Source organism: Motacilla alba, chromosome 1 (genome assembly GCF_015832195.1).
Source record: "Motacilla alba alba isolate MOTALB_02 chromosome 1, Motacilla_alba_V1.0_pri, whole genome shotgun sequence".
NCBI lineage: Eukaryota > Metazoa > Chordata > Aves > Passeriformes > Motacillidae > Motacilla > Motacilla alba.
This window is the reverse complement of record NC_052016.1, coordinates 41,948,726-41,975,036: the sequence shown is the minus strand read 5'-3', so window position 1 is coordinate 41,975,036 and position 26,311 is coordinate 41,948,726. Positions and strand designations below refer to the sequence as shown.

The following is a 26,311-nucleotide window of genomic DNA, read 5'->3' as shown; positions in this document are numbered from 1 at the left end:
ACTCCTTTCTGTTAAATAGAAAATGCTGTCAGTTCAGTGCCTCTCTCTTAAGGGCAGCTGGCCAGAAGGTAACATTCAGAGAGCAGCACTGGATACAGCAAATGGTTTTTGCAAATTCTTTCTTGCAAGAGGGAAGTGGGGCTTTGCTTTTCCATGAGGGAATTGCAGCTTTTGTTTCCTTGGTCATTATCAGGTTATGTACTCACAACCCCATTCTATCCCAATGCTATTTCTTCACTAAAGAATTGATTCCTCTTCCCACATGTGCCTTCCTATGCAAGCTGTTATGGACAACTTCATCTTCCTGTTGTATTCCACCCAGGAACAACTTACAAGGTCTCCTCACTCCTTCAAACAGTTTTGAACTGATGTCATAGATCTTCTCATAACAGATACAGGATTAGTAAACAACAGTTTCCACACGTATTAAGAAAATAGTTATTTATATAAATAAACATTTAGCATATAAAGACTTTCTCAATTTGCTTATATAATCTGGTTATGTCTATTCTGTTAAGTAAAAGCAGACCAGGATTTTTCCTCTGTTCAGAGGTCAACGATAAGGACTGAATAATGTCCAGCCTACCTAGGGCAAAGATTCTTGAGAGAAAATTGCTTTGGAGACTGCTGTTTGGGACTGCACAAAATAAATCCAGAGAGTGAAGTAACACTTAAGCAGTGTGGATAATCAGTTTGGTTACACAGACTCTTCGAAAGACAGAAAAATCCTAAGTCTTCCTACAGGGGAAGGCTATATGGTGATTAGACTAGGGGGAACTGGCTTTAAACTAACTGATGTTAGGTTTAGATAAGATACTAGGAATAAGTTTTTCACTGTAAGGGTGGTGAGGCACTGCCACTGGCTCCCCAGAGAAGCTGTGGCTGTCCCCACCCCTGGAAGTGTTCAAGGCCAGGTTGGATGGAGCCCTGAGACACCTGGTCTAGTAAAATGTGCTCCTGCCCATGGCATGGTCTTGTAAGGTCCTTTCCAAACCAAACCATTCTGTGATTCTTCTGATAGAGAATCATAGATGTCATAGGCCTGACAGTTCAAACTGCTTATCACTTTCAAACTTCGATGTCATTTTAGGAGATTAGAATATGGCCTCAGAACTCATTCCAAGGTTCACACCATAATGATGATAACAACAATAATCAAGCATAGCATGTTGTTGGGAGTTCTGAAATTTTACTTGCACATAGTTAATGGTCAGGTACTTGAACGATAACATTTCAGAGATGGAGCTTACCTCTTCCTGTAAGAATGATGGTACTGACTTGCTCAGTCCTTTGAGTTTTTCAGGGTTGGAAAATGGTTTATCAGGTTGTGAAGTCACTGTGGAAACTGAAAAGCAGTAATTCAAAAGGCTTCAAAGACATGTTTGTACATCAGAACAGTGAGATTCCACAACAGGACACAGGAGCAAACCACTTTGAATGAAATACATGCACATGCACAACCAGTTTGGATGCAAGGGGTTTTTCCCTCCCACAGGACTCAGAGAAGCTATAATTAGGAAGAATAATCTACTTTGGCATTGTCTATAAGAGTGACCAACAAACTTTGACAGGACCAGGAATGTTGCTTGATATGAGGTAGCCTGGGTGCTACAAGCAAATTCTGATCAAAAGTGATGAAGAAAACATTGCAGATTACCTTCTAGATTTTCTTCCTAGAACAAGAATAAGCACACTTGTGCACTAACAATATCATCACTGACATTAGAATTATCATAATATTCTTAGTAAGAAGCCAAACTTTGTTCTATTTACTCACTCTATTTAACTGCAATAGGCAAATTTGTGTAAATCAAGTAAATTCTACACCTAACCAAGGAAGTTGCCAGTATTCCTACTTAATTATAAGATGCATGTATTATTAATGATGCACTTTTTTGCACTCTCTGTCTTCCATACTTGCATACCTCTACTGCAGCTCATTTCTGTGCTCTTTCACTGTACAAGACCTAATTGCACAAGCTAGGTTTGCAAAAATCCAGTTTGCAGTAAGCTCATGATCCTTAGAATTTTTCATGCTCTAGCCCCACTTATATTTAATAATACACAAAAATGAACTGGATACACATTGTGAAATGCATCAATATGATGTGACAGAAAATGATTTGGCAACAAACAGCCACCTACAGGAGCACATATTTATTGCATAAAATGAAACACTGCACATAGTGGGATTGTTTGCAAGGTGAGCGAAACTTCTGCAAAGCTTTTGATGTCAAAACGCATCCAGTGCTCAACAGATCAGTTATTGTCAGTATGTAATTAGATGCAGTGCTTACAGCAAGTATCTAGCCCAGATGTTAAATGAAAAAATATTGTTAATGTATTAGTTCAGCTGTCAGAGGGAAAGTCTCTCCAGTATCTGCTGGAAGAATCCTATTACTCACTTTCTGCTTCATTTTCAGTCCTCTCTTGATGCTGATCAGGTTTTGGACCTGCTCAGTGCAGTATTAACAGTCATTCAGCAGCACAGTTTTGCAAGGTTATAAATAGCACCAATATACTTAATATGTGGGATTTTTCTGGTTTTTTGGCGGTTTTGTTTTTTTTTATTTCCAGAGACCACATGAACATTGTGGAGTTTTTTTCCTTCCAATAGTTAGTAGTGATTTAGGCATTAAGCTTGTATGGGCATTAGGTCTGTTTGATTTTGGTCCATCATGGAGTCTTTCTGTTTATGCAAACATAAATTCAGAACTAGGGACATGGCTCAGTGGTGAATTTGCCTATGCTGGGTTAAAGGTTGCATTTGATGATCCTAAAGGTTTTCTCCAACCTAAACAACTCTATGATTCTGTTTCCGTGTTTTGCATTGCTGTTCTCCTTTGAAGAGCTATATCATGACAAAATATGAGTGTAATATAAGTGTACAAGCTAAAAATTCAGTCTTTTCACTGTTCCAAAAGAACAGTCTTTCCAAGAGAACTTGCCTTATTCTGCCTGTACAGCCATCAATTTGGCCCTGTGTCATTTTTTCTTAACTTCAGTCTTAACAAATTAAACTCAAATTCCCCCTGCTCTTTTCAGGTTAGTCTCTAAACACTGACACTGAATGCAAAAACAGGCTTTCAGTAGGCGTCTCTACTTGAAAGCAGAGTGCAGGATGGTGTTTAAGTCCTGCTACTTTACTGGGTCTTGTAGGTATTCTAATATGCTATGATTATCCTATTGCTACTAAGGGCCACTGGCATGCTTTAAAGCATCTAAACCATGAAATAAAAATTACAATTGCACACAACTGTTCTTTTAAAACTGTAGTGCTCCAATGCAGTAAATAAAGAATTGTGTGCTATATTCCACTATATTCAATATTATTTGATGATTTTCAATCTATTCATTTTGACACGTTCTTGGAGTTCTTATTTTTCTTAGATTTGGAATTTCTAAAGGTATATAGAAAAATTTAACTGTAAGGTTAAATAAGGCACTAATGGACTGATGATATCAGCAGTAGCTGATGTAGAAGTTCATCTATTGCTTAGAATAATGCTACTTTATAGGACTAAGGCAGGGATATTAAGAGAGGTTCCTTTCCAATTGAGGTATTCTGAAGGGTGTCTTGCACTAGCAAAAGTCATCTTGGATTTTAAAATGCATCAGATAAACAGACAAATTGAATATTTACTGAGGCAAATTTCTTTCAATTGAGCTTGTTTTCAAAGCTCCCTATGATTTCAATAACTCATGGACTGAATGACTGAAGGCCAAAAGAATACACTGCTAAGTGGCACAGTTTCTACAGATACAGGAGGACATACATAGATTCCTTAAGAATAAACACCACAACAGAATTCTACAAAAGCTTTCCAGCCATGCCGAGGTTAACCAAATCTAAAAACACAATATAATGTTTGGTAAATAAAAACCAAACAAAAAAAACTAAACCAACAAACCAAAAAAAAACCACCAAAACAAACTAAAAAACCCCACCAAAAAAAAAAAAACCCAAAAAACAACAACAAAAAAAACTTCACTAGCAAACAGAGGCCATTAAAAAAGCAACAAACTTCCATGCAGACACACATGATATTTACCATCTTCAGCACTAAGAACTAATTCTTCCTTTGGTTTATTTATTTTTTCTTTATCTGTTCAGGAAAAATAACACAGTTAGAAACTTTGTTATTCAGTATAAAATGGATGGCAGTGATAATCACAAAATTAAGAGTAATGAGGACCAAAACCAGAGACAAACCAGCAGAGCCATGGGAAGGGTTAAATTCAAGAGGCTTTTACTTGACTTTCTACCTCAAAGCCTATATCCAAGCAGGGGTCTCATGGTGACATAGTTTCTGTCAGCATGTTGTTGCTACAATGTTAGTGCACACCTAAAACCTAGAAACTGGTTAGAAGCAAGCAGTAGCATAAGTAGTAATAGAAGAACAACTTGCCAGTATCTTTCAAAATTCTACATCTCCATGCTTCAGTTCACAAATGCAAGTTCAGTCTGTGTATTCCCCATTAGACATGAGCTAAGCATGAAAACACTCAGGGGCAGGGTGAAGCGAGACAGGAATAATAATTTTACAAAAGCCAAGGAATTCAAGGTGGCTACTGAGGGAAGCTGGGAATTAATTTTAAGTATAATATTACCTCACTGTATTCTCCTAAAGAGAGATTGATATATTTACTGCTAGAATACACAGGTGAACCATTACTAAACTGAGTTTTTCATGCTTTCACTGCCTACTTATTCAACACAAGCCAGCAACCAGGAGGCAATGACAGTAGCTGCTCATTACTGGTTTGGGTAATTACCAATACTTCTATAATTGAAAAAAACTATCCAGGAAACACTGATCAACACAGTGCACGCCTGGAAGACGTCTGCTTCACAGACCAGCCTTGTTCCAAAATGAACACCAAGAACTGAAAATTAAAACATATGAGAAAAGAATCTGGTTCCCAAGTACAACCGCCATACTGCTTATTGTGAAACAAAAACAAAGAAGAAAGCCACAACTTGGCAGGGCTGTATGGAAGACTAGCATGAACACATTTAAGCCAAACTGGGGGTCATAGGAGACACACACAAGCTTTGTGCTCACTTGAGGTGGCTGATGGAATGTCCTCTAGACTTTTGGAAGGCTTTTTCCTATCTGCACTCCTTTTCAAAGCCATCAAAACAGGGTTTAATTCTTCTTCAGAACCTGTTACAAGACAAAACACATGAACACTGCACACACAGGCAGGCCACTTTAAGCAAGTCAATGAAGAACCAACCACAGGTTTCTCATGAGAATCTATTTTGACAGTTAACAAAGACAGTGAACATTCAATGAAAATACAAGATAAATTCAAAATAAAATAAACATCTAATTTTAAGTGTCCACTTGTTCCCTCTAAACACCTCCAGTCATCAGAGAGACAGGCAAGTCTGATAAGTGATTTGACAGACAAGGGATTTGCCCAAGTGTAGGTATAGGTCTATCTTTACTGACTAATAACAGCATTTGGGGAAACTACTGCACTCAATTCCTTAAGAGTAATATAGGATAAACTCAGATTGTAGCCATTTTGTAACCATCTTTTCATGAATCAGCACAAAATAAAATTTTAGTTTTTTTTTCCTTTGTGCAAATTTTTCTGTTATAGTCTTTCCACGGTGAATGTAATTTTGTTTCAATGCCTGAATAACCAAAACACCCCAACAAAACCAAAACCAAACAAAACCAACTGACCAAAACCACAAAAGAGCGAACACCAATTCCCCACACACACCCAAAACCACCCTCAAAAAACAAACAAAACAACCAACCCACCCCACAGAAAATGAACTGTGGATCTATTTGGAGCCCTGAAGTTATGCAATTGTCTCCAAAAGCAGAATCAAGACAGACCTAGCTCCTTCAGAAATCTTTCTGACTTTCCTTCCTCCCTATCTCACTTTCCTCCCCCTCCACCAATCACAGTGTTGCTGCCTGTAATTATGGGAGAAACAAATTACGTATGATTTTTTCCTCACTTATCTTGAGTTTTCCCTGACTCTCTTTGGAAACCCACTTTCCAAACAGGTTTGGATGTAAGTTGGCAGGCCCTGGGAACTTTGTATATTTCTCAGATTCTGCAGGAGAAGAAAATATTCCCAGTTTCTCAGTATGAGACTGAAAAGGCTAAATTATCTCCTCTACCTTAAGGTCTTTGATGACTATCCTACACTACACAATGACAAGAGCTGCCATTCAACCAAATAATGTGAATCCTAGTAAAGGGACCTCTTCATTGATATCGCCATTTTTCAGTGCAACAGGCAGCAATGCTAAATGAAACAGCACAGAGTATTATCCTTATATCCAGATATTCCACTGATAAGCATTTATCTTTGGAGACTAGCCAGTCAAACTAAAGAATGAACCCAGTGAGCCACTGATATTTTTTTCCTCTTTTAATCCAGTATATTTGAAGGGATTACTAGATTGAGTGTTACAAATTTATTAATTTGAAGGCAATGTCACATGGGATAAGAAAAGTGTAAATCACAAAGACTAAATTGATTCATGCTGCTAAACTATCCTTACCAAAAAAGGCTAACCCAAATGTAGTGTCTGTTAAAGGCTTTCCAATCAAACAGCTTAATTAGTTCTTCCTACCCCTCCCAAGCAAATATCCAAATGCCTCAATTAAGAAAGTACCACACAGACTTTCCATTAATATATTTCAAGCCGGATACAAAAAAATTATTGTAGCCATGTTTAACTCAGCACCACGAATTTTAGAAATCAGATAGCTCACGAGTTGAACTTCCTGTTCCAGAGTGGGAATCAGAGTTTTCATCTGAAAACTTGGATCCCAAATTTAAGTTGTTGCCTTCCTCTTCATTGTTATCCTCATGCTGTGACATTAGGCAGAACTGAGCTTCTTCTGGCTGGGGGGAGTTGCTCTCATCTTTAAGTGGTGTACTTGTTCTTCTGAAATTCACGAGTGCTTGAAATTCTGAATTCTGTTCAGAAGCCTCCAAGAATGTGCTTTCATTCATCCTTTTTGCATTTATCTCAAATGGTTTGACTACAACCATATTGGTCTTGCCTTCCAAAGGATGAAGATCAACTGGAACCATGTTTCTCTCTCCTATTTTATTAGTAGCTCCATCTCTTTTAAGACCAGAAGCTTCAATTTCACTTACTGCAGTATCACTAACTGAGGCTTTGACATATTTTTCTGGAGCTCCCTCTTTGAGAACTATCTTCATTTGTGTATCATAGCTACTTAGGGTGTTATATGGCTGTGAACTTGTCATGAATAGATTCTCTTTTTCTGAGGGAAGTGTATGATCCTCAAATTCTTCTTGAGCATATAAGTCCTTGGAGATTGGACATGAAACTGCAGATGCTTCTTGGAGTTTTTCTAAAGAGTGACTGAATTCACCAAATTTTGCAGTATTTGTAACATAAGTTTTTTCTATCGTTTCTTGTATTTCTTCAGGGTGATCTCTGTCTCGTGGATATGGAACATGTATGTTTATACTAGTCTGTATTTTATCATGCATTTTCTTATCCATATTTTCCAGCACAGAAGTTGGTGTTTCAGAGACCTCTTTGAATGGATTCTGAAAATTAACATCAGACCCTCTATATTCAGTGTCGGACAGTGCAGATCTTTCTGTGGTATCACCAACTCCCTGCACCAGCTCTCCATCATGCCCATAGTCTGTGCTCATAGCTTTCACCTCAGCAGTCCCCTGTACTGTGCTGTCAGCACATTTGGGCTTCGGAGAGGGTGTTTCAGAGGCCTCCTTCAGCATCCTCTCTAAAGTAGAACTCAAGCCACTGGCCTTGGATGGGACAACAGACTTTTCTATATTCTCACTGATTTCCAGAGGTACCTTTCCACCATGCTTATAGGTCGGGCTTTCAGCTTCCACATCCAGAAATCTCTGTACTGTGCTGTCAGCACGTTTTGGTTTAGGAGGGGGTGTTTCAGAGGCCTCCTTCAGCAGCTTCTCTAAAGCAGAGCTCAAGCCACTGGCCTTGGATGGGGCAACAGACTTTTCTATAATCTCATGGATTTCCTGTGGCAGCTCCCCATCACACTCGTAAGTTGTGCTTTTAATTTGGACCTCAGCAGTTTTCTGTGCTTTGCTGTCAGCACGTTTGGGTTTAGGAGGTGGTGCTTCAGAGGCCTCCTTCAGCAGCCTCTCTAAAGCAGAACTCAAGCCACTGGCCTTGGATGGGGCAACAGACCTTTCTATGGTCTCACTGATTTCCTGCAGCACCTCTTCACCATGCTCACAAGTCATGCCTTTATCTTGCACCTCAGCAGTTCTCTGCACTGTGCTGTCAGCACATTTGGGTTTAGGAGGTCGTGCTTCAGAGGCCTCCTTCAGCAGCCTCTCTAAAGCAGAACTCAAGCCACTGGCCTTGGATGGGGCAACAGACCTTTCTACAGTCTCATTGATGTCCTGCAGCACTTCTCCACCGTGTTCATATCTTGTCCTTTTAACTTGCCCCTCAGCAGTCCTCCATGGTGTGCTGTCAGCATGTTTGGGTGTAGGAGATGGTGCTTCAGAAGCCTCCTTAAGCAACTTCTCTAGAGCAGAACTCAAGCTATTGACCTTGGATCCAGCTACAGACTTCTCTATGGGATCATGAACCTCTTCAGGCTGACCAGTAGCTTCTTGGTGTGCTGATTGTACACAGCAGCTGGTTTGTGATATACTATTTGAGTCATCATATGTTCTCATTCCCACCCTTCTGTATTCAGAAGGTTGAGACATATGGGTTTCTTTGAGAAGGTTCTCCAAACCACCTTGAGGCCTCTGAGAGCCCTCAAGAGTATCATCCTTGTCTGCTGCCTGATATTGTAGATAAAAAGGTTCAAATTCCCCAAACAATTTTCTGAGACTTTTCCTGCTCTCATGCTTATCTGTTGAGGACACATTCACTTGTCCTGTACTTTTACCTATTTCTCCTCCTTGATCATCAGGAGAAATATCATGACTGTTGTCCCCTGTTCTCTCAAAGACCTTACACTGATTTGACTGAAAATATGTCCCTTTTAAAAGGTTTTCTTTGAGGTTTAAGCTACATGACATCTCAGAGGCTTCCTTTTCTAGCTTCTTTAGACATGATTTAAATATATCAAGCTCACCTTTAGGTAGAACAACTTTATCCACAGTCTCTGCAACTTCCTCTTTATCCAAAGGAGTAGTCTTGTTTTCCCCTTTTTCTATGGGTAAATACAGTTTATCACCTACTACTGTGTCCTTTAAAGCATCTTTATCACCAGGTAAATGGAGCTGCAAGGATACATGATGATCTTTTGATGAAACAATTATTTTTTCTGTACAGTCTCTAACTTCTTGCTCTGGAAGACCCATCTTTTCCTGGGATTTTGAGATAAGTGGTTGTCTGTCCAGCTGGAGAGAGTCTGTATTTCTTGTGTGTGTCACATTCAGACCCTTTAGGATAGGAGATCCTAGAGACTTTTTGCATACCACAGAATCTAGTTTCTGTGGTATTTCTCTCTCAGATGTTTGGGTTTGTTGTTGAATTAACCCTTGCTTGCTCACATTATCTCTGCCTTTTTTATCTTGCTTTGATTTTATTTCATAGGTTATTGATCTAGTATTATTTGGCAAAGAATCATCTTCCCTGTCAATGCTACTCTGGAATCTAACTCCAGTATCCCAGAAGTTTCTCAGACTCTGGAAGTGTGAAGGATCTAAAATTTGATTCTTGGACTTTTCATTCATCTTTTCTTTTAAAGACAAAACCTGGAAGCTGGGCTTCTGTTGGGACAAAGCAGCAACTTTCCCTTTAAGAGTTTCCTTCTCATCTTCATCTTCACTTTTTGAGGAAGCTGAAGTAACACCAGCTCTGGGATGCAAGTAACTGGCTTTTGGGAGTTCATCAGATTGAAGTGTCCCTTCTGGTTTTCCAAATGCACGGCCTGGTCCCGATTCAAAAGAATGGTATCTTTTGTTTCTTGAAGCCTGACTTGCACAACTTAGTTCAGGACTTCTTGATGTATTCTTGCTCTGATCATGCAATGCCTTAGGTAGATACACTGCAGATTGTTTTAGTTGGTCACTTTCTCCGAGACCTGTAAATGCACGGCCACCTGATGCATCAGCATTGATACTAACTTCGTTCTTTCCATGACTGGGGATAGCTTTATCCCTTTCCCAGAATGCTCTGATCTCCCTTATTCTTCTTTTTTCTTGTATTGCCTTCTCCGATTCACATTTCTGAGCTGGTAGCTTGTGCCCTTGATGTTCCAAGAGATTTGATTTTATATTTTGTTGTTTGATTTCTTGACCATGTTCTTTTTCTTCAACTCTTGTACAATCAAATTCAGTTAACAATTTATCATTTTGCTTCTCATTTGCTTCCCCTGTCTTAGGCTTCACCTTTTCCTTTATCGGCTGTGTATTTTCTGAAGTAAAGGATGTTGATGAAATTCTGCTCTGTTGTTTAATCTTTCCAAATGGTCTCTCTTCTGTATCTTCTCTTTTTCCATGCACACCAGGCCCACTGTGCTCTGTAGGAAGAACTGCTGTTCTGATTGACACATCCACTTCCTCTCTGGGCTCCCTGCCTTGGGACTTTGTTGATACAACTTCCTCATCTTCAGTACTAGAACTTCTTTTAAACCAATCTAAAACTTTTGACACAGATTCATCGTCCACTTTCATGAGTTCATCAGCACGCTTGCCAGGCTTGAAAATGGTTTTAGCATCTCTCTCCTCAACAAGATCAGGCTTACCTTGTTGAAGACTTGTAGAATTGGTATTGGATGCCTCACATGCTTCTGTTTCAGCAAAAAGTTGATGTCCATCTACAACGTAAACAAACTTATCAGAGTTATGAATCAGATACATGACTCAAAATGTTTGGTCTACCTAGAAAATTCTCAATTTTTTTAAACTGTCAGTGGAGAAAAGAGTTCTCTGTCCTCTTGATTTTGGAAAGAACCATACTATGGGCAATGGAGGGAAGAAAATTCCTGCTGAGACATCCCACTGGAATCATTGCTTTTGAGGGTACAAGCCAAGAAGATGAGTTAAACCCATTCTTGAAGGAAATGCCTTCATTGAAGGAAGGCGGTGTGTGATACACACACAGAGGATGACACTCCAGCATATTAGTGTTTAGTCCCATAAGCAAATCCCTAAGTCACATCTGAATTACTCTCAAGGACAACTGGCAGCACTGCACTAAAATACCATCCACAACAGAGGTGCCTATACTGGCTCTGATAAGATGACCAGTAGGAGATCATAAAAGTATACAAAAAAATACTGATTATTTAATTCTGCAGTAGCAATTCCTGGAGTAGCACATTCCTATTACTTCTGTTTCCCAGCTGTTAATTGTTAGCTACAAGTGATCCACATTAATGAATATGTGTTACATCCTATCTCATTCCATTCTTCACTTCTATTAGACTCTTACCAGTAAAGCTTTTGTGTGACTCTGATTCATGGCTCAAGATCTGGTTGGATTTTTTTTCATGTGTCTTATCAACATTCCGTTCATTATTGCTGCTTGACAGGAGGCTGGAGGTCTTCTGTGGACTTTCAAATTTCTTGGGAGTAACTGTATCTGTCTGGAAGCTTTCAATAACCCGGAAGTCTGATCTGTTACTGTCATGAGGGCTGGATGCAGATGTGTCTTCTTGTAAGCCATCTATTGCTTTCATTTTTAAAGTTGATGAATAGGTTCCCAAAGGCTTTGCAGCAGAAATTTGCTTATCCCCAAGTGAATATGATTGAACAGCATAATTTTCACTATTATTTTTTTTGTCAGGTTTTAAGATATCATGCTCTCCTTTTTCTTTACTATGGTGTAGCTGTGGGCTTTGCAGAGGTTTTCCTTTACCTGAGCTAGATGAAAACCTCACTTGTTTCAGTTTTTCCAGTGAATTTTGTGTGCAGTTTTCTGCTTCTTCTGTAAGAGAATTCCTCTCACCTTCTCCTTCAAAAATAGTTGCAGTAGAAAGACCATTCTTTTTCTGAACCTCTAAGGCCTGACTGACCCGAACTTCTGAGTCAGTGGAACTTGAGCTTGAGCTGCGCTTCAGGATGCCCCTGGGTGGGGTACCAATGCCATTAACCCTCTCAGTCTGCTTGGTTGCTTTGGGAACAAGGTCTTCTCTTTGAGATACAGAATCTGCTGCTTTTTGAATTAGTTTCCTAGCTTTTGGGACAGGACGCTTAACTAGTTCCTTCTGTGATTCATCAGTAAGTTCTACAGAAGGCTTCTCAGGTTTATCTGTTTCATCATTTTGCAAGTTTGATTTAGGTGGGCTGTCTTCTGAGAGTGACCAAATTTCTGTAAGACATAGAAGAGCTCATGAGTTTATGTGACATTTGTCAGTATAAACAGAAAGATATGAGAGTGCAGATCTAAAATGCAGTGATTATACTGGTTTATTAAAAAAAACTGCAGCAAAAACACAGTAATTTTACACAGGTGTTGATTTCAATTTTATGTAATAGAAATGTTTAGCAAATTAAAAGCTTGCAATTATTTCTTATTTTAGAAACATGAACTATTTGATGATACCAAATAGAGCACATCAAGTTTTTTTATCAGCATTATTCCTGTAAGGGACAAAGTTTGCAGGGAAGGGCAGCTTTTGAATACACATATACCTCTTCAGTGTCAGAATGTAAACAGCAACCTACAAAAATGGAAACTGGCTATTTCCACTCATGTGGAACAAGGCAAATGCAGAAATAATCTCCTGGCAGGGAGATGAAGGGTTTTCTATTCCTACTATGCAAATATTTCCTCTTCCTGTTAAGTATGCTTCACAACAGAGACAGGAGAGTAACAGCCACATATGACTCTAAATTACAACTTCAAATGCCTGTATTGTGATACCTAATCACTCATCAACTTGCTTTCAGAAAATATAGCTGGAAAGGGAGGATAATAAACAGGACTAAGGAAACAAAGGAGAAAAGTATGGACCAAAGAGAGGTAGGCTGCTTCTGTCAAGCTAATTAGCAGCAATGATTGGAAGGTCATAAAGACAGCTATGCCAAATTCAAGGAAATCAACTGTCCTCTTGTCAATTCAGGACAAGCAGCCCTCCCAGATGGAGTGCTTAGTACTGACTAAAACTATGAGTAAAAGAAAGGAAGCAAAATCCATTTACTTATGTGCACAGCCATTTCCTGAGTATATTCACATGCTTTAGATGAGGTTTGAAATAAGCTAGTTGAGAGCTCTCTATACTTGAAGACAAAAAAGGTTTTGATCTCTTACAGAAAGAAACAATGGAAGTAAGAATAATTCCCATATAAACCTACAGGAAATGCACAGTCATCTACCAGACAAGTTCATTTACCCTTCTTTGACAGCTGAGGTACAATGACTGGTCTGTCTTCTGATTCCACACTGTTCAAGTTATCATCTGATACAATGGAATTGAATGGATTTCTCCTTTGCTAAAAAAGGAACAAACATTACTGTTGCAGTGAAATTCTTACATCATAAAATAGACACAAGTGCAGTGATTTTCTCCTCCCCCTCCATCAGTAAGGATTCTGAAGGCATACCTCTTAAATTGGATATATGACAAAAAAAACTAAACAACATGAAGAGGAAAAGATCAGAAGTGCCAGTGATAACCTCATTGTGTTCTTCTAAACTCACCAACAACAGAGATAAGCCACCATTTAAAGACACTTGAAAATTCCAAGTTCTTGCAAGAAAAATAATTTTATCTCTAATTCTGTGATATTAGAACAGAGCAAGCCAATCGCTTTCAGTAGTTGAACAAATAGTTCAATTATGGGAAATAGTTCAAATAGTTGGAAATAATGTTAAGAAAAACCAGCCAGCAATTATAGGTGTAGCAGCACTTTAGTGCTGAACCTTTAGTGGCTTTCATTACCTCCCTCTAAAACAAAAAAAAACCCAACAACAAACCAACCCTTATGTCTTTACAAGTTATTATCTTTCCTTCTCAAAGCTTTACTTATGTTTACCACTGAAGCAAATAACTTCCACCATATTCAGTACCAGTCATACCCTTACTGATGAGACTGTTGCCTTCACAGGTCTTTCCTCTGGCTTGTTTAACACAGGGGGTACTTCTTTAGAACTGTAAAGGAAAATATATAACAACTTCAGCAAACAGGACATGACTTTAAGCCTTTTTGAAAAGCAAAACAAAGATTCACTTATACATACTCAAACATAAACACTTGGCACCTGAGTTTTTCCATTTAGCCTGTTCTCATTCCTATAGCAAAGCGGATACTCTTGCTGCTTTGTTTCCTTGCAAAAGTGCATTTACTTGTTAAAGAATTCAATACAAGTTCTACAAGTTCTACTTGGCGTGACAGAAACCACATTTTTGATACATTTTAGATGTCTGAGTAAGCTTTATAAAATAAACATAAATATAAATCTATAATTTATATTTACAGTAAATACTGTATAAATACAGTAAATATCGCTACTCTCCAAACAAAATCAGTGTTGCCATCTCCATCCTTGTCCTACATTTGTACTTTTAGGACAGAAATCAAACTGGAGGAAGTGTCAAAATCTGATTAAAAGCCAGAGCTTTGCAAAGTGTCAAAGTCAGAAAGAACAGAGGAATACCATCACCACCAAAGAATTGACATCTCACAAATGACAACACATCCCTCAGAGATACATTTTATAAGCTATTCTTTCAGTTGAGATGTATAATTTTTTTTGATTGATAGCATAAGAGAAGTAAGTTATTACTTGTGACAATAAGTATAGCCCAGATATGGAGAAATTAAAATAGCTAGAAGATACAGCTCCTATATTACCTCTAAAAATGTTTAATCTACTTGCAGAATGATGCAAGATTTTTTTCCCAAATAGATTTTTACTATTTTAGTTTACCTAAACATCTCAGATAGGAAAAAGTATTTGGTTTTTTTAAGACTGAAGCTAGACATGGATTTCAATATGGTCTTCACATAACAACCATATTGAATATCCTAATTTTATATGGAAAACACTAACATTAACCAAGATACGCACTTATGATTTGGGGGTGGGGAACAGTATGAAGCAGAAAAGATTTGTATATCCAGATAGGAAATATATATCGGGCTAGGAAGGACAGCAATTCCTATGGTTTTTCCAATATAGATGTACAAAGAGATTCCAAAACTGAGTATTTCTTTGCTCAAGGATCTTTGTTACGTGTGAAAAGGCTTAAGAGTGGTAAGCTGAAGAGACATGAGGTGTCTTAGGACAGAAACAGCATCTACCTCTCATCAAGTTCCAGATTCATCCTCCTTGCATTAACAAATATCAATCCACTCTGGTAATTGGTACCAGTCTGCCCTCCTGAGGGAAGGACAACTTTCCCATCTTTTGCAAGGTGCACAGTTAAGCTCAAACTTTAGGGGAGAAAAAATCCCCCCAACACTATCATAAACTACCCTTGAAAGTCTATTTGCCTCTGGACTGCTAAGTGTGTCTGAGTGGTGACATCACTTACATTCTGCAGAAGGAAAAACATAATTATGGAGAAGATAAAATGACCATAGTGAGCAGTGTGAACATAAGGCTAGCAAAAAAATACCAGGTGCAATCTGAACTATAAACTTCTGTATCACTTCCTTGCTCTTTTGATTCAGCACTGCCTTTAAGAAATATATCACATGCATAGTGACAGAGGGTTAAAGAATGAGCTGATCTAATAATGGAATATATCTCAAGGGTGAAAAATTAGCTGTTCTTACATTTTTGTAGGACAGTAACTGTTGCAGCCTCTTATATGCATGCACCAGAATACTAACACATTACTATTGTTCTTTCTACTAATTGCTGATCCCAAGTAAGAAAAAAATTCTGGTTCTCAAAGAGCTAGATGTTGCAACTTCTTGTTTCTTTACCAAAATATCCTTTTACATTGTTTTTAAAAAACTATATTAGAACTAAGGTTAAGTGTGAAAATAGACATATGTTTTAAAGAAACTACAGAAAACAGAGTTTGTGTTCTTGCTTTTATAAAGCACTTGTGGTTTTGTTTTTGAGAGCACCACAACCGTATACTCCTGCCTTTGGTGTCTTCTCTGCAACATCTGTTACTGAACAGGACAATCATAATTTTTGTTTTTCACGTTTAGGTCCCAAACACTTCAACCCCTCACTCATTTTAAACAACAAAATACTGTTAAGCACCCTGGGCTGCAAGAAACTGATAAGACATTCTTCAGTGAAGTTTTTACAGGTGGAGAGATAACTTTGTGTGTGTGTGTGTGTGTGTGTTCAATGAAACATAATCTCATAATCTTTAATGCAATGTTTCTTTGGATTTACCATAGAATAATTAAAGATTAACAACTTGGCATTACATACTGAAAACCCTAGTCTAAATAAAGCAAAGCAGAGAAAAAAACAACAGCCAGGATCCTATAACTACGTTTTACAACAATGGGTCTGAAAACGAGTTTACCCACAACCCACATAGATAAGAAAACTGAACAAACTGTTCCCAGATATGCTGCATTCACAAGGCTAATCTAAAAGTGTATAAGGCCAAATTGATAGATTTAAAAAGGCTTTAAAAATTCTACACTTCAACTTGGAAAAATGATGTGCTGAGAACCACACTGAAGGCCCAAGAACCATACAGACTGAAGCAACAAGGCAAAGCTAGGACCAAACCTAGAGAAAGGGGTTACAGATTTGCAGGCATTGTCAATACATGGATTCTAAAAGTCAAGGCTTTTGTCCAAGTTCTGCACTTGCTGAACTCCAGGACCCCCACTTGCCACCTGTTCAATGTTGATCAAGAACACTTTTTAGCTTAGGGAGGAAAATGACCTGTGAATCTTAATTTGAAAGACAATCCTCCTTTTTTGAGATTCAGCATATAGGCAGATGGCATCACGGGACAGATGTAATATTGGCAGTGTGACTCACCTTTGAAAACTCATTCTGTTCAAGGTTACACCTTTAAAGACGCTTCACACACCTGGCCTGTAAAGGCTCTGGTATGCAAGAAAATTATCACAATGACATAAAACTCAAAAAAGAAATAATTCATAGCTTCATTACAAAATGTATATATTTGGGGTGTGGGAATAAATGTCACTGCTAATTTTAAGAATATTGTTGCTCTACCTAATATAGCAGCACCCTGATTCAACAGTAGTTGAACTGGCCCCAGGGCTGGATTTTATCCTTATCAGTTTACAAACAGATCTAGCAGAACTAAACTTCCTTTAGAGTCAGTAAGAATTGTTTTGCTTTAAGAACAGGATCCAGAACAAAAGTACTCTGAGTAATTTGTTATCATATAGCTTCTAGACCCAATCCTCAGGTTAGCAGCTGTGCAGTTTATGCAAAGCCTGCAAGTCAGTGCTGGCCTGAGCCACACTCTCAGAGAAAGAAGGGGGAAAAAAAACAAACAGAAAACCCCCATAAACCCCACAACACCCACAAACTTTTTCTTATAGCAGCACTTTAAAATGCTTTCAAAGTCCAAGTGCTTGAACCACAGGTAGCATTTGGACACTGTAAGCTGTGAACTGCCTTTTATGCAATCCCAAATTCTAGCATGATACCCTGTTTCATCCTCTTTGCTGTGTTAAGACTATTCCATTGTGAGAGGAAGAGCCCATTAATTCCTTGTGGCTCCACTATCCTAGAAGCCAAAATAAATGTTTGTAGACTTTCCCTTCCCAGCCCAGCTACTGAGGTTATTGCTTTTGCACCATTGTGTTTCCTTCTGCCATTAGAGACAGGCCCACAGTCATGCCAGGCCAGTCTCTTTCAAATTCCAGTATCAAGAGAACAGAAAGGAAGGGTATTTTAAAAGCATACGGTGCCTCCTGCAATTTCTCACATACAATACTGTGTAGACTCACCTTAGTTATGGTGAATTAAGCCCACACTAAAATCATAAGCGATGAATTTCACAGTCCTGCCACATTTGCTTGCCATAGGTTTTGACATTTTAGAAACAAATTATCTGAGGCATCCAATCAAGTTATTTATGCAAAGTCAACGTAAGTAAGCATCCAGCTCACACACGATAGACCACTTCCTAAGGTCCATTTCCAATTGCCCCATAAATCACTGGACTTTCTGGGCTTGCTTTAGAGAGAAGATCTTGAGCTACTGAGGAAAGTACAGGTACACATGAACAAGGCATGGACGCTGATCAACTTCTGGTACAATTTGGAGCAAAAGGCAGGAGAGAGTCCTGTAAGATAATTATCATGGCTGTGATGTGAAATAAGTCATCAAATCACTTGAAGTTGAAGACCACTATCAAGCTAGTCTCATTTCAAGAAAAATTGTCTACATATTCTTAAGCCTTGCTATGTTATATATTTTTAAAGAGTCTACCTTATCAATCACACACAGTTTGTGGGGAGTTCTAATTATAAGAATAGCATTACAAGACTATACTTTTTAAAAGTATCATCATCTTTTCCTGATGTGCAAGAGGATATGTAAAATATTGTAAAAGACATATTAAACAGCAACGTGTCTTCTGCTGTTCTTAACTTCATAGCAATCCCCTGAATGTAAAAGTCACCTGTAAAAAAACTTACATTTAGTAACAACTAACTCTGTCAGCACATCAGTTAACTTCAGCTGGGAAGGAAAACAGAGCTCTGTCTTGTGATAAGCAACCTTTATCATCGTTTTTGGACAACTTCATTTCTGGCGAGTCTATAACAAAGCAGTTGCTTTGACCTCTTTCCGCACAATTTCATACGTGGTCAAAACAAACACCTCTGAGTTCACTGATAGTGATAAAATATAAGACACAAGCCAGGATTGTTAAGACTCATACCAACCTTTGCTGCCATTCACCATGAATGTGTGTGCCCACACTGCAGACCACGAAGGTGAAAGGTTCAATTGCTACTAGGTATTGTATAAATGCATAGTAGGAGAAGCCTTACTGCAAAGAAGATGTACAGAGAAGGACTTAGAAGACAGACAAGAAAGTGACAGGTTACAGAGCTGATCAATGGCACAACCAGAAGTAAAGCAGTTCCCCTAAGAAGTAACTCTGGCTCTTACCTCACACTGTTAACTATAAGCACAAACAGTAGCTATCTGGGTTACACCCTGGTTCTTGTTTCCTCAGTGTGTTGAGGAATCTAACCATTTTAAGATATTTCACTTTTACTTGCTCTGACTCCAGCTGTTTCAGCACTCTCTTTCTCAAATGTAGGCTTTTTGGAAGTTTTTAACACAGCCAACAAATTACTTGTAGGTATTTTAAAGAGAAGACACGTCTATTTCAGAAATCAACTCAGGATATTTCAAAGCAAAATAAAGCTGTTTGGGATGTTTACAGACTTGACATAAAGTGATTTAATATGAAATCCTTTTTAGTTCAGAAACTACTTATCATCCAGTCCTCCTGACGATTGTAGTGATTCAGGTATACCAAGGATGACTGTCTTATCTTACTCTGAAAGGAAGCTTCTCCATTCCAGAGAGACATTTACTTTTCTTGGTAGAATCTGACTAATTTTCTGCAGCAATCTAAAGATTCTAGTTCTTTCCAACTGAAGTCTGTTTGCTCTTCTTAAAGTCTCAGAGGTCTTAAACTGCATACCCAATATTTTGGAAAATTCTAAACAGCAGTTTCTTAGTCTCCAATTCTTCATGTGATATGAAGTGTTCAAAACATGTAGATGTGACACTTGGGAATATGGTTTAGTGGTGGCCTTGGCAGTACTGGGTTAATGGCTGGACTTGGTGATGTTACAGGTTTTTCTAACCTCAATAATGCTGTAATCCAAGTTTAAAATTCAGCCCAAATTGATAGAATGGTTTCATTAAACAACTGAATGAAGAGATGCAGAGGTTGTGGTCCCCATATTACTGACTGCAGGGGACTGATCATGGCCAGACATTCTAACCAGAAAATCCAGGTCTCACTTCAAGGAACCAAAATAAATTGTGACATGAAAACATGTGTGCGACCACTCCATGCTTGACTGTCAACTTTTTCTGAGAAAGGCAAGCTGAAGATTATTAATTGTTCTATATTCAAATACAGAACAGTACATGACTATGTGTCTATCACATGCAGTTCTCTTGTACAATTCTAAGGGAACATTTGGTGACCTTTGAAATAAGAGGTAAGTACAACATTTGGGGTGGAACTTACAGCTCCCAATTCACTAGTCCTTAATATATATACATTCTAAGCACGATAAACAAACAGTTTACCTCCAACTAGTTTTCTGTTGTTCTTCTTCTTGATGTTCCTCAATGCCATGTAGATCTGGTGTCTCGAAGACTTCTTTATTAACATTGTTCACCCAGCTGATCTTTGCTTTGCTCATTTTGTTCTGACCCACTTCAGCTAAAACGTGATGCAAGAATATTATTGTTTCCCACATGCTCATACAGGTTTTCTTAAGAAAGACGAACAAGTATTTGCATTTAGGCCGACAGCTATTTCTAAAGCCCACTATACTTGGATTGTTTTCAGAAGCAGATCTGGTGCCTTCTAAAGAACACCTTTTTAATGCTACTAAAAATGTCAAATACTGTTCTGAATACTTAATCTTACTACGCTAGATATATCTGGTTTAAACCTTGAAGTAAACCTAAATGGAGGAGTTTTCTACAAGAACCCTGGTAAAGACTAATCCTGCAGTTCTTGCAGTTAGACAAATACTGAAGTTTCATCCTCAGTGTCCTGAGGAATGAAAAAATGATTAAACCATAGGAAACTGAAAACATGTTGAAATCCAGTACAATTTTTCCCTTTCTAAGCAGTAAACTGGAAGTTGGTCATAACTCACTTAGGCCAATCCTTTATGAACAGAATTACCACAAGACGTTAAAAAGGTAATGTGAAAACCCAAACAAACAAAAAGCCTCACCTCACTCAGCAATGCAAATACATTTGCATTTCTTTTTAGGGTGGGACAAAATCCTATTCTGATAATCCCTTTCAGGGCATAAACATTCCATTATTTCCTCTAATGCTTTTTCCACTTCATCAACAGTTTAGAAGTGAAGAATTTCTTAGCAAAAATGTCAAAAAAATCTTGCTTATTTTTGCACACTATCTATAACTGCAAGGAAAAATATCTTGCCATCTCATGAGTCATTGAAACCAAGCAATTGTACATAGTCCTGAATGTACCAACACGTCCCTTTGTTTAAGTAACAAGATTGGGATTAATTAACTTTCCTTTAAGATGGCATGGCTTTTAGTACTTTCCTTTAAGATACAAGTTACCGTGAAATTTAGCTAGAATTTTGTGGGGTTTCACCCCCAGATTGGGGTGACCCCAAAAGATGGAAAAGTCCCTCCTCCAACCCGTGCCTTCGAAGAAAGACTCAGTAGTGTTCTGTTGTCTGTTCTCAAGGTTGCTTATTGTTGGTTATCTACAAGATTCTTCTCCTGAACTGCTGTGGCCCGTTCAGCAGGTCAGACAAAGGCACACTGCCCTCCCAGGGGGCTGGTGCCATCTTTTATATCATATATTACGTACTACATGTTTATACTTTTTCCCCAATGCCTACTATCTATATTGAATAGTGACTTTCTACTCTAAACCAATCTGTGAGTGCCAACATCACCAAAGACATGGAGGCTAGGAAAGAGAAAGAAAGAGGACAGGACACACCCAAGTCCCTCCATCTTAGATCTCCTGACCCCCATGTACAAAACTTGGACCCCTGCGTACAAGGCCTAAAACCCCCCTGTACAGCACTCAGAAATCCTACCCTTTACTTCGTGACTACTTCTACTGCAATATCTAAACTTTTGTGACTTCTTGTTCTTCCTGCAAAGTTGGTAAACTGTTCCATGGGTCAGGTTCAAAACCACAGGGGTCTCTGGCTGCATGCCAGGGTCTCAGATGCTTTTGACCTGGGTCTGGAACGTCCGAGAATGTCTGTGGGACATTCTGAGTTCCGACAGAATTTTACAGCTGATTTTCATAATCTTCAAGAACAAAACCAGCCAAAATGAGAAACACACCACACTAACCATCTATGGGGAGTTTTTCCTGCATTCTTTTCTGTTCCAGGCCTTTTTAACTTAAAAACTCAAAGCAGTAACCTCAGACTGAACAAACTGACATTATTCAAAATCATCTCAGAAAAGATAAAAATTGAGAAGATGCAATACTACAGGGTTAGACTGAGGGAAACAAGGCTAACCTGTAGTTACAAAACCCATAAAAGCAACAAACTGTAGTCCATTCACAGTATGGAAGGAAGTACCTAACTTGCTCCACTAGCACATTTCAAAATCCCTTAACAGAACCAAAAAAACTAAATAGTACAAATATCAGTACAATTTGGTAAGAATAATTAAGTCTTGCCCTTCTAAATCAAAAAGACTTAGTAGAACTTGAGGAGATTAAAGGGGCCAGTTTTGCTAAGAAAAAAAAAATCACTTTCTATACAAAGAATTATAAAATAGACCAGGACACTTTAGATTAAAAGTTAAATGCTGAGAGAGTTGTAATGGGGGTCTATAAAATCCTGGATATTATATAATGTGTTTTTGTGAATACAGATTCACTGCTCACTCCCACCCTCCAAGGGGTAGTTAATGGTCACCAGGGCACCCTCCATGGCATGGGGATTATGGGTGCACTTAAAGTTCACCTGGACACAGGACGCCAGTCACAGCTGCCAGAACTTTCAGCACATATATTTCAGTTAGTTATAGCCACTATCTCTAGCTTGTGATGCTTGCCATTAAGCCTTAAAGGTCTCAAACCAAGCACCAAAATCTTGGAAATTCATGTTAAAGAGCAATTTTCTCAATCTCGGATTCTTTGCATGTTCCTAAATAAGTCACAGGGCCTCAGAAATGGAAATGAGTCTAGGAGTGCAGAGAGCTTTTATTCCTACACATAAACACAAGCCAGTCCCTTCTGTTAGCAGTCACTGCTCTTTAATATACAGCACTGTGGGAGAGGAAAGCTTCCACTGTAAATTACATGGAAAGTCTCTTTTTTTGCATCCCTTTCCACTTGTAGAGAGATTAGTATTCTTGTATTTCACAGACAACATTGTCTGAGGTTAGCAAAGTAAGAGGCTGCCTTTGCAAAAAAAAGTACCAAAACAAATTTCCAAATGCTTACCAATAGTGGCAGGTTTCCTGCGCATAGAAGCTCTGATAATATCTGCTCCATGGATCTTATCCCTGTGCCTCTTTGACTTGGCCTCATAAAACCACTGCCCACTCATATTCTTCAGCTGAACACGGTCTTTTACTTTTTCTGGTAAATGCCTGAGGAAGAGGAAAATGAATAAATGAGATATAAGCATACTTCACATACTTACCTATGTGAACAGGAAAAAAAAAAGAGTCAGAGTTTTTTGGTTGCTTGTTTTTTGTTTCAGGAAGCAGGGTTGCGTTTTGTTTGTTGATTTTTTTTAACACTGCGTCCACACGCTATTTCCATCTTCTCACCCATTATGCTCCTTATCTAATTCTGAAGGATGACAATGAGCTGGAAAGGGAAGAGCCTCAGCCTTATTACTTCAACCTGTGCTCTGAGGGTAACTCTTAAAAGAAAAACAAAACAGCTTTGCTATGATAAACACTCAAGCACCAGAGAAGTCTCCAGTAACTGCAGATTTTGACTTCCTGCCTTCAAAGGCCAGTTTTCCAAGATTAAAATTAAGATAAGCTAGTAGAACAGCATAAAAAGTCTCTGGCAAAATTAAGAGAATGGCTATTTTGAGGCTCAGAAGATGCCTCTTGAGGGTTTTTTTTTGGCACTGCTTTTAAACACACTGAGTCCAAATGTGTACTGGAAGCATGGTGCCATGGTGCCATTTTTTCCATTAATTACACAAAAATCCTTATATGAATACAATGAGTTACAAAGAAAAACATCATCACATGCAAGAAACAACAAAATACGTTTCTGCTATTTGTTTTATTAATCTATATATATCCTTCATGTGAACTACAGTAATTTTAAAATCTGGGAGACAAATTTTTAATAATTTGTTTTCAGGCTACAGGCTTTTCCTGCTTTTATGAGGCATGCTTTAACAGAATAAGTAGTTGCTGTGGGCAATTTGAGAGGTTGTTTTTTTTTTTCCTTGTTAGGCATATACTTACACATGGCCTGGAGACTAACCTACAGATCAGGGAAGTTACCACACAAATTTAGAGAGCACTTAAACAATAAAAAGTCAAGTCATGCTTCATCTTCCTTCTCCATTTACGTCCTTTCCTTCAGCAAAATAAGCTAACAATGGAGCCCAAGGGAGAAATCAAATCAGGTCAACTTACTGAGACTTGAAGGCTAAGCACAGTCCACATTGCCATGGAATGGTGCTGTCTTTCACAGGCCTGATGGACAATCATGTATGGTTTGGGTTGGGAGAGACCGTTAAAGATCATCTAGCTTAACCCCAAGGAAGTTCAGAGTATGACATTCCTCATGGGTTTAGGGGACAGATCTTCTGGTACAATCAATCAACTCTGATGACAGCCCTTTAATTATAGTTTGCAGATTTGATTGTCACATACAGACAGTCATTCACAGCAGAGAAAGGACACTGGGCTAGTCCCAACCCTCAAACTAAGATTGACCATTCTCATCTGTCAATCAACTTCCCTTTCATCTTTGTATGGCCAGATATTAAAAGCCTTATTTGAATGCATCAGGTATATTACAATTTGAATACTTAAAACTTCATTTTGAAAGTACGGTCAAATGTCAGTCCCTACTACTAGGGGTGCCTCAAATCTACTACATACAGTTTAGGCTGCCAGATGTTGAGGTCACCATTGGCATTTTTAACTCCAAGATTCAACAGTCCATAGTATTACTGGGTCATTTAAAATTTCTCCCTCCTCTGTGCTTCTCCAAGGACCAAACTAAATACCCTTCCTAAGCAAGTGTTCTAAGTTGAAGCAGGAACACAGCAGTAGCTTCTCTTTGTTCTCCAGCAAATATATTACTCAGTTTATAAATGCAGCCGGCAGGAAGAATAGAAATGTAGAACACACAAATTTTTTACACAGGTGGCTGCTTCTCCCTTCCACCTTTATTCACACGTGTTATTTGTATTCTCAGAAGTGATGCCCCTTAGGGCAAGGGACTGGCTTTTCAGCTGTTTGTACAGCCTGCAGGGCACCAAGTGCTCTGAGACAGTATGACAACATATGCCAAGGGAGGTTCTCTGTCGGGAGGGTACTGAGTCACAGGACAAGTATTCAGTGTCCTCACCCTGTTTGATTCAATCCTTTTACCCCTGACACCGCTCACCCCTCTCCCCTTGGTATTCAGCCACTGAAACTGGGGTGTGGTTGGACACCTTTACAAGTCAGCTCAGAGCAGAGGAAGCTCAGCTGGGCAAGGGGACAGGATCCCAGGCCTCTCAGCTGTTGCAGCCTGCTTACCTGCCTGCAGGACCCTCAGATCTGTGACCAGTTGACATAACTAGACAGAGACAGAGGCATGGATTTGTCACAGCTCTAGACTCAAAAAATGTCACCCTGCCAATGCAGCTCTCATTTTGTCTGGAAGTGAAAGCACCACGCTCCCACCTCTGCTTGCTGCCTATGAGAGTTAGTGTACCTTAATTCCACCAGCTCAACAGGCCTTTGAGACTTTGGGAGTTAATTATGCTTGCTAACAAAGGTATAAAAGTGCTCTCAATTTTCACAGCACTTCCTTTATAAATGACCTGCCTGCCTGATAGGGTTTGTATGGTGAGAACTGACAGATGCTGACAGCAGCTGACTTAAACCGACCTTTACTATCTCACCTCCAAGTAAGCTTGTCTTACTTGCCTTATCAGCAGAGGTGTCACTCCCATTGTTTTTGAGGAATGAAGAACAACATAGTATTAATGCTATTTCCAGGTATTCTCCAGCCACAAATAAAGAAATAGATTTCCATTATCAGAAAGACAATTAGTTCTAGGTCTTGACAACAAAAAAGTTTTTAAGCCTCCTGTATTCATCAATACATCATAGACTTGTAATGCTTGCACCTGTTTTTGCAACAAATGAGAATTTTTTAAATGCTCCTTGAATTCTCAAGATTTGCTAGGAGGAGGTCTTAGCAGCCACATCAAACTGCTTGCACTCTGTGGGCTTGTTTGACTGCTAGGAATCAGACATAGATTGTGGTTTACCTTGAAAGCAACTGTGGAGAATAAGACTGCAGCCATGGTTTTCCACAGCTATATCAGCCTCCCAGCAAACCACAACAGGACTAGAAGCCAACAACTGATTCTACACCAGCTCCCCAGTTAATAAAGAGGCTGACCAAGTTGCTATTAAATTTTTCTCTTGGTGATCAAAGAACTAGTAGACATCCAGATTAAGAATCACATTGCAGGCTCAGTTGCCAAGTTTGCAATTA

General features: G+C 38.8%; 1 protein-coding gene across 14 annotated transcripts in view; it reads right to left on the bottom strand.

The window, feature by feature from the left end:
* SYTL2 (synaptotagmin like 2) overlaps nucleotides 1-26,311 on the bottom strand; it is a 57,107-nt gene that overhangs the window by 9,604 nt on the left and 21,192 nt on the right. For 3 of the 14 annotated variants that reach the window (XM_038139365.1, XM_038139327.1, XM_038139317.1), the window contains 10 exons: nucleotides 23,060-23,208; nucleotides 20,172-20,307; nucleotides 14,001-14,073; nucleotides 13,315-13,414; nucleotides 11,412-12,290; nucleotides 6,751-10,794; nucleotides 5,067-5,168; nucleotides 4,053-4,106; nucleotides 2,406-2,453; nucleotides 1,251-1,345 (listed from right to left, as the gene is read on the bottom strand). In XM_038139365.1, the coding sequence (XP_037995293.1) occupies nucleotides 1,251-1,345; nucleotides 2,406-2,453; nucleotides 4,053-4,106; nucleotides 5,067-5,168; nucleotides 6,751-10,794; nucleotides 11,412-12,290; nucleotides 13,315-13,414; nucleotides 14,001-14,073; nucleotides 20,172-20,307; nucleotides 23,060-23,208 (5,680 nt within the window). The other 11 variants (XM_038139371.1, XM_038139344.1, XM_038139380.1 and 8 more) reach the window with 9 other exon arrangements.